At 35.4% G+C, this 8,999-nt stretch overlaps 2 protein-coding genes across 2 annotated transcripts in view; one reads left to right on the top strand and one right to left on the bottom strand.

Annotated features, from left to right (window-relative positions):
- The first annotated feature begins 437 nt into the window (after positions 1-437).
- On the top strand, positions 438-5,610 carry cav3 (caveolin 3). The gene is made up of 3 exons (XM_046854225.1): positions 438-513; positions 1,658-1,790; positions 4,582-5,610. Exons 2-3 carry the CDS (start codon positions 1,680-1,682, stop codon positions 4,921-4,923), a joined length of 453 nt encoding a protein of 150 aa, XP_046710181.1. The 5' UTR covers positions 438-513; positions 1,658-1,679; the 3' UTR covers positions 4,924-5,610.
- A 1,836-nt stretch (positions 5,611-7,446) lies between these two features.
- Positions 7,447-8,999, bottom strand: part of oxtra (oxytocin receptor a) — a 9,440-nt gene continuing 7,887 nt past the window's right edge. Inside the window, exon 2 of the mRNA XM_046851104.1 lies at positions 7,447-7,968. Within this exon, the coding sequence (XP_046707060.1) occupies positions 7,715-7,968 (254 nt within the window). The 3' untranslated portion in view covers positions 7,447-7,714. The remainder of the gene's footprint in view (positions 7,969-8,999) is intronic.

The following is an 8,999-nucleotide window of genomic DNA, read 5'->3' as shown; positions in this document are numbered from 1 at the left end:
CATTATGACGAACCAACTTTTGATTTGAACCCCTGCGCATTTCTGCAAACATGTACCATCAATGATTTTATGCTAATTTCGAAGGGGATGCTATACATTTTATTTTTGACAGTGTATTGAATTTTACAAGGCTCATTTAGGTCTTTAGAAAGTGCCGTGTTATAAATCACTGTGCATTCACGTGGAGCCTTTTAAGATTCTGCAGGCATTCTGCTATCTGCCATGAAGCTTCTAGGGCTGGCTTATCAACAGAAACCATGTCTGTTGTGGAATAATGCATTTATATTTCCCACAAATAAATATACTTTTTTTGTAACAAATCTAACTGTGTGAGTAATTTCTGTCATTAGTAAAGAAATCAAACTCATATAAAAGCAAAAAGAATGCTATCTGTAAAGTAGTAGCTGAATAAACCCCACAAGGTTAACACCCATTGAGTTCTTCTGAACAGCAGTTTATAAACACCGTAGTAGTTACACAGTGCTGAGGAGACTCTGTTAAGGAACTTACCTTGTGAGTAGACGATGTATGTTTTAACATAGTTACTGCTTAACATTTACACTGGAATTCCAATGTGCTTGTGAGATAACTGTTGCACTTATGCTCAGAGGCTTAATGAGCCTAAATATTAGTCTGAGGTTTGTGTAAGGTAAGTATTAGTTGTTTTGGCTGTCAGTTCTATAGCTTTTGTTAAATAGATGTTCTCATTTGTTTAATGAGGAGCTGTTTTTTTGTCTTAATTCCAGCTAATCTTTGTACACAAACACAGGATCACAATGTTCACACATATTTATTTTAAGCGAAACTTATTGTTTATTTGAATTAATATTATTTAATTAACAAATAGAACAGAAAATTAATGCGTAGCATTCAATTTGCTTACCACAAAAACATTTTCATCATTATTCTTATTTTATGCTGTTTTTAAACTAAATTTTAATGAATAGGACTTTCTTATAATTTGTGTTCAAAGAATAAGTAAATCTTTGTATTCTCACTAGCACACTTGAAGTGCTAAAGTATGGGTATAGCACTGCTACTTATCACTAAAGGAGTTCTTTAGGGAGACTGCAAACCCACTGAGTATAATTTTTAATTGAAATCACATATTATGTGCATTTGTCACAATTAAACCTAGGACGAGGGCTCAGTTGGTTCAAATAGCTGCATTCATTTAGTGACAACAATTTCTCTTTGAAGATAAGAAGAGATCAGTAACAGCAGTGGCTATACCACCAGTATACTTATAAACTATCACCCTTCAGAGGAAATTTATGCCACTGTGCAAGTCCTGCCTGCTTGACCTCACAGCTAAGTGTTAAATCTGACATGGCCTCTGGATTTCTCTTTAAGCACTGCCTTTACGAATGTTGCACATGATAAGAGTGTAAATGATGTGTGGCACAAGGTAAAGTAAGGGTCTTCAGAAAGAAAGCGAATGCATGAGCCAGTGAAAGACAGGGACCCATTATAGAGTAGCAGGCGAGTCCAGTGCAGCTGTCCTCTAGCATTCCAGGCGTGTCCTCAGATCAGCGGCGTGAGATTCAGAGGCAACTGTTCATACACTGTTTCTGTTTAGCCGCTCGCTTGCAAGGGCATCAAATTCTCTTTATTCAAAACTTTTTACTGGGCTGAACTCTTCTCCCATTCCGAACAGCTCAGGGCCCGAGGCTACTACCATGGCAAACCAGTACAACATCAGTGAGGAGAAGATCCTTAGGGACAGTCATACCAAAGAGATTGACTTGATCAACAGGGACCCCAAGCAAATTAATGAGGATGTTGTGAAGGTACGTAGAAGCTTTGTTTACTCCTCTCTTTAAATCAATGAAGTACAAGGAGCTGAATATGGATTAGAGACCTGGTTCACTAATGAGTATTTCTTGTCTTCTGAGGTTAAAGCTGAAAATATCAAAATTAGCATGTTAAGAGCATAACATCTCAAATGCACACAGTGTCAGTATTCCCAGGTCATTAGGCTTTGTTTTCTGCAGAACACCTCTGATTAATCATGCAAACAAGTGTTTTTAATCCATGACAGTTTAACTGACATTAATACGAATACGTTGATTTAAGTTGGTCCTTAGAGAGAGATCTGCTTGCGTGCACAGCTCTATGTACTGTAGCTGCAAGCCATGCCCCAAAAATAGCCCTTAGACATACTTCTGCCAGGCCCCACTATGCTGCTTTTATTTATGGAAGGCATATACGGCAGGGACAGCTAGAGCATGGTTGCTTTTTCTGCTCATATCTTAATGTGTAATGCAGTTATATATTTGTCGTAAAGAATCATAAAGAATCATTCTTCATAAAAAATTATTATCCTAATGTTTATATACTGTTTATACTGGTTTAAAAAGAGAACTGCATTTGCTGGGACACTAAATAACGATTGGTGGAAGTTGAATGACTCAAGTGTTATGCATGCTGTGTACTCATGTTGATAGCAACCTCTATGTGTTGAATTACTATGACACAACCGTATACAGCACTTGGTTCATTTCTATATAGAATTATTCCATTGACTTAATTGAACAAATGAAAAATACTCTATGCTTATATTCTGGTTTTGAAAAAAAATTAATAAATAAACAAATAAACAAATACACCTTAAATACTATGAATAGAGAAATTATAATGTTCAATTTCTACCTATATTTAATATTTAAATATTTATTCTGTTATTTTGTATTAGGCATAAATGCAATATTATGTCAAAAACAGCAAGGCTGAGATCAAGATTGCTTACACTAATGAAGACATGCAGGTGTTGTCTGTAGAGTGGACCTGCAGACTGTGTATAATTATAGTCTAGTAACATTATTATATAATAGCATGTTATTTAATTTATGCTGATGACAGGCTCTCTCAAGTCAGATCAAGTCAGACATGCAAACAGTTCCTTATATAAGAGCTAATATGTAGAAGCCTACATATGTCCTGCTATAAATATAGCAGCTTTTCACAGACAGTTTAACAGACTGAAATAGTCGAGCTTAATGCTTAGTGGAATTTATCAGAAGTTCATGTGTTTAAGGACAAATCACCAGTGTAAAAATAGTAGAGTGAATAGGATACAGTTCTCTCTTATACAAGCTGTATTATTTGACCAAATATAAGTGAATGCAGTCTCCCTCAGTAATTCAATCAATGCCATATTGCTTTCCTCTGAGCTCTTTTGTTTTAACAAATGCCCAGTTCAGCTGATGCTGTGGAGATAATGCTTGACAATAAGATGCGACAAATTAAATATGGTCCAAGTGTCACAGTGTTAGCCATGGAGACTCTGAACGAATTACTTGACAATTACAGTCTGACCTTTTGTACTGAAAGGTTGCTTTTGACCTGAGCTCTTCTAATAGTGTTAACCCCCATGTTCTGTTTTGGTCTAAATGTAATACAATTATATTACAAACCTGAAACTTTATGTATTTGTCTAAAACATGAAATGTGTGTTAATTCTGTGTATGTTCTTCTTCTTCTTCTTCTTCTTCTTCTTATTATTATTATTAATATTAATATTATATATACTTTTATAATGGGTATTATTCTAAATATTTTACTAGATATATTGTCAAGACATTGAATATTATAATAATAATAATAATAATAATAATAATAATAATAATAATAATAATAAGGAAAAACATTGTTAATATGGTATAAAAAAAATTATTTCACTCTCCTGACTATCTGATTTTTTATTTTTTTTACCCCTAATTGTATTATTTGTATAAATATTATTTTAAAAAATAATATTAAACATAACTTTACATGAAGATAAACTTGATACCTGTACACCACCTTATTTTCAGTTCGTCATCATGTGGCAGCCATACAATGTATAAAATCATGCATATACAGAAGAGTTTTACTTAATGTTCACAACAAACATATGGAACAAAGAACTGGGGAAAACATAATCTCACTGACTCTGGTGATCTCACTGACATTGGCATGGTTGTTAGTGCCAAACAGACTGGTACATACTGGAACTACTGATCTCCTGGAAGTTTTTTTTTTTTATAAAAATCAGTCTCTATTTTACAAACAAATGTGCACAAAATATGTAAAGATTTTTACTGACTATTAGTTCTGTTGACTTAAACAGCCTGTTGATAAAAGAGAGGAGAAAGGTCAAAAGGTTCAAACTGCCTGAAAGGCTACAGGTGTCTACAATAACCACTGTTTACCTTTGTGGTGAGCAGGAAAGCAGGATACTCAGCAAGTTAAACATTGAGGTGGATGGGCATCAAGAGCGGAATTCCATATTGGTTTCTCCCCTATTAAGAAAACTAAAGTTTATAATCAGCACAGGATCACAAACTGGAAAGTTGAATCTTTAACTCTAATCTTTAAAAATCATTGAGCTCAAATCTTTTCCACATTCTGGTGTTTGATGTTTAACTAAAAGTCTTCACTGTATCTTTAATGATTTTGTGTACGAGGTACAGGCATTCTTATTAAAGTAAATGGTAAATGTATATTGCAAATATGTTTTGTAGTCACTTCATTGAAAATAGTCTCAAGTCAATGCAACATTTATTATAAAGAGGTAAACAGTTTAATCTTCATGTGCAGGTGGAGTTTGAGGATGTGATTGCCGAGCCTGATGGCACACACAGTATGGATGGAGTGTGGAAAGCCAGCTACACCACCTTCACCATCTCCAAGTACTGGTGCTACCGCATACTGTCCGCCGTCTTTGGTATCCCAGTTGCTCTGCTGTGGGGATTCTGCTTCGCCTGCATCTCATTTTGCCACATCTGGGCCGTCATGCCCTGCATCAAGAGCTACCTGATTGAAACCCAGTGCCTGAGTCGAATCTACTCACTCTGCATCCACACATTCTGCGACCCCTTCTTTGAGGCACTGGGGAAAGTATTCAGCAGCATACGAGTGGCGCTTCGCAAGGAGGTGTAGGGGCTACAGACACAATGTTTATAATGGCTGTCAGGGAAATTGGGTGTTCTTTTGGTTTTGTTTTATTTTTATATATGAGGTCAGAACTTGATGGCCTCATCCCCCATCACCTTTATATGAATAAAGATAGGTAGATGTACATAATGGTGACTGAATGCAGCTGCTTAGACATTTTGTGAGGTGTCACATGCAGTTCACCTTGAGTTACTCACCTGTTCAAAGAAATGCTTATGTTAAAGAGAACTTTATAGTGGAGAGCAGATGACTTATTAGATTATTAGAAGCCTTATGTGTTTATGTGATAAGGCTTTCTCTCTGAGTGCTTATTAATATCATTATCATTATTATTATTATAATTATTGAATACAAGCTAAATCATTTTCTGTATTCCTGTAATGTCAAAAAAGTCAATGAAAAAAGATGAACTTGTGAGTGGAATGATACAATCCTCATGTTCTTCCCTTTATAAATTAGATAAATATAGATATCCCGATTTATCATGTGTGACATGGACCGTTCACAAATTAAATAGATTTTATAAAGTCAAACTGTCCTATTCTTCTTATTAATAATGCCTAATATAAATATTTGTTGTTTCTGAATTTTGAATCTCCTGATTGTCTTGATATCAACTTTCATTCGTAGAACAAAATTATTCAGGCTTGAATAAAGTTACAAAAATCCTGACTCAGTGTGATTCATTTTACAAAATATACAGCAATAAACAGAATTTTTTTTTTATATTTCATCATGTAAATAAGTTTCTTATTCAACAATTAGATTAGTTTGGATGACGAGAGATATCCGAGCTCTGGACATGATTGAATTAATTGCAAAAATCAGCATTTATTGTGCCAGAGATTTTTTTCGTGGTTAAGTTTCCTTCCAAGTACAAATCTATTGTTTGTATGTTCATGCATTTAAAGTTTTTTTTGTAACCGAATCTTTTTAAGGTGATCATTATCCGAACACAAAGTGGAAAGAGTAGATAAAAGGAAAGTCTCTGTGGAGATCATGCATGCCTGGAAAGTGGTAAGTGTGTTCAGCCTTTTTTCTACATGTTCTCTGTTTTTCCGATGCTCTTATGAGCTTTCATTTATTATATCAGTTATAACCAAATTTGCTCACACTGAATTCTGTTAAAATCTAGAACAATCTTAACATTCACCATCCACAGCATGTGTTAAGGCTCGAACTCTGAAGAATTACAAAAGAGGATAAGTGTTGAGTTTAGTGTCAAGCTAAAAATATCTCTGATATCTAAAAGTCCAGCTTTGAATGTCAGCTGAAGATGTTTCTACTTTACAGATTAAACAAGGCATGGGAAATTAACCAAGCTCTTTCATTTACTTAGATAGCTGTAAGTTAACATTCAGTCACAGTCACATTTGATAGCACATACACTTTATTTTCAATAAATTACTTAATATTCTGATTTATATTAATAGTAAATATGACTGCTGTTTTCAGAAGTTGAATTCAGTAGCATTTTGACTGAGGAAAAAAAAAGTGCCAAACACTGTGAAAGAAGCAAAATCATTGAACGATCATTTTACAGAAAATTTTACATTAAGGCATTTCTTTCTTATAGCAAGTGAGAAGAATTATGCTGGATTTCTGTGTTGTTGGACAAACAACACAGAACACAACCTGCCTTCAAATATCTTTTGAGAGAAACATTTAAAATTTTACATCAATAAATCAGAGTTTTCTGACTGGGGTCATTTTATCTCTCTTGACATTACAAAAGTGTATGATTAAATGTAAATGATTATGATATAGCATGTGGCTGTGAGAAATAGCAGTGAAACTGATCATTAATATGCTGTTGGGTGAGTAAAATAGATAAATGTATAATTTGTCATGAACAAAGAAAAGGAAAGTAGTTCTGTGCTCTTACTTGGCTCTCTAATAATAAGTAGACGAAACAAAACTGTTAAAAATCTTGAATTGCTACATTACTGTCCAGTTGATACTGTAACATGATTTTTAGTCCTGATTACTGACTTAGAATATACAAGTAGAGCCACAAAATACAAGCAGTTTTCACAAGATATGACTTCAAACAACAAGAAAAGTAAACTATGTAATACTCTTGTTCTTTTTTAATTGAATGTTGTGGAATGACCAAAATGACTGAATAATATATTTACCGTATTTTCCGGACTATAAGCCGCTACTTTTTTCCCACGCTATGAACCCTGAATCGGTGAATCGGGCCGCACCACATAATAAATATGGATGAGGTTCCTCTGACGTTTGACCTGCCGCTCACTCGGACTGTTTACAGGAAATGCTAATCATTCGGCATGCTGAAAACAACCGGGCATGAAAAAACGCACGTCACCTGTGTTCTAAACTGCACGGCATCGGGAGAAAAACTTCACCGATGGTTATTTTTAAACGCACGACGATATATTCGGGTGCACTTTATAGTCCGGAAATTACGGTAGGTGACAACCAGAAAAAAAATTATTTTCAATAAGGCCTCTCTATTGGAAGCCAAAATGCAAAGATGTTTTAAAAGTCTGCAGCCAGGCGTTTTCTTGGCTGCATTTATACTGTAGTAGCGTGCCATCTGCTATGACATTAAAATCACCCTTTTCTCATTCTGATTGTGGTATTTTTTTTTTTTTCTGTCCAGGAATAATCACAGCGATAGAGCTTCCAACAGTGTCCAAAAGTGAGCTTCATTAGGTTCCTCTCAATGTGTTTACAACCATCTGTGCACATCACTGTTCCATTCAGTGTGAGTCTATGCCCAGTCTTCATGTGGGATAAACATTAAAGTTTATGTGGACAATGTCTGGGTAATGCTTCTCTGGCTGCCTGTGCTCTTCATGACGTAAGTAGAGGAGTTGCTCTTGCGGCTCGAGTTGTGCTCCAGATCATAGCGGCACTGAGAGGACTTCAGGTAGCGTGCCGGACAGCACAGAAAGGTCTGCTTCAGGTCATGGAACAGGTGTCCAGCAAAGCACATGTAGATCCAGGGGTTACAACAGCTGTTTAAACTGGCCAACAGCATGGAGATGATGAAGGGCATTGCTGTAGGAGGAGAGAATAAGCACAGTTTATTTTTTTGAACTACTGAACTCAGCAAGCACCATCAGATTCAGGATTGTATTTCAGTTTATTTAACAGTTATTAGCTAATATGTTTTTAAGTTACAGATATAGAGCCATGGGCCTCCTGCTGTTGTTCTATGAAACTACAAGCAGAATATATTCATCTTCAACCAACAATTTTGAAGATATCCATACCTTGAACAGATACTTCCATACAAGGTGTGGATATCCATGCTAAAAACCAGAACGCATCTGAAGAATGTAAACCATCTAGACACTATGTACTATGTAAATTCCTTTCCTATGGCATTGATCTTTAATCTTTTTGATCTGGCATTGATGTGATTAAAACCTTTTTTTCCCCCTAAAAAATATTCCTTTTGTGGTTAAATGGTTAAGCTGTCCAGAAATTCTGGATGAAAATCAAGACATTCCATGATGATGGGTTTTGGTAAAAGATCTCTATAGATGCCAGTGCGGTTTTATTCATAGCATATGACAATATAGCAGACAGTAATCCGCAATAATTGCTTTTGTTTTTTAATATCCAGAATAGGGTTGTGGTTATCGTAAGACATCGTCAAAACAATTTTTTACAAATTACACCTGCAGCAAATTCAGCACAGTCAACTTGTCAACTATGATGTTTTGGGGGATGGGGGGCATAAAATAATACACTGCACTTCATCTTAACAGGAACCCTCGAGTCACAAGAGAGCAGTGCTATTCACTGTGCCACCATGCTGCCACTACCACCAACAAATTAATTAAAACTGAACTAGTCATATCAGAAAGAGCATGTCTTTAAGTGGGGTTGCATTGAATTTTACCTTTACTTGAACTTGGACACCCAAACCAGTTCCAGCATGGCACAAAGACAGCCCAAAAAAGATATGGTTTACATGGACTGGAGTGTAAGATCTCCACTCTAGAATTTTTACTCTACCGTACTGAAAACCTTGTCATGAACTGGAATGCAAAACCTCTTATAAAATTAAAGTGATATGGTCC

Source organism: Silurus meridionalis, chromosome 1 (assembly GCF_014805685.1).
Source record: "Silurus meridionalis isolate SWU-2019-XX chromosome 1, ASM1480568v1, whole genome shotgun sequence".
NCBI classification, from domain to species: Eukaryota; Metazoa; Chordata; class Actinopteri; order Siluriformes; family Siluridae; genus Silurus; species Silurus meridionalis.
This window is presented reverse-complemented; position numbering and strand designations above follow the sequence as displayed.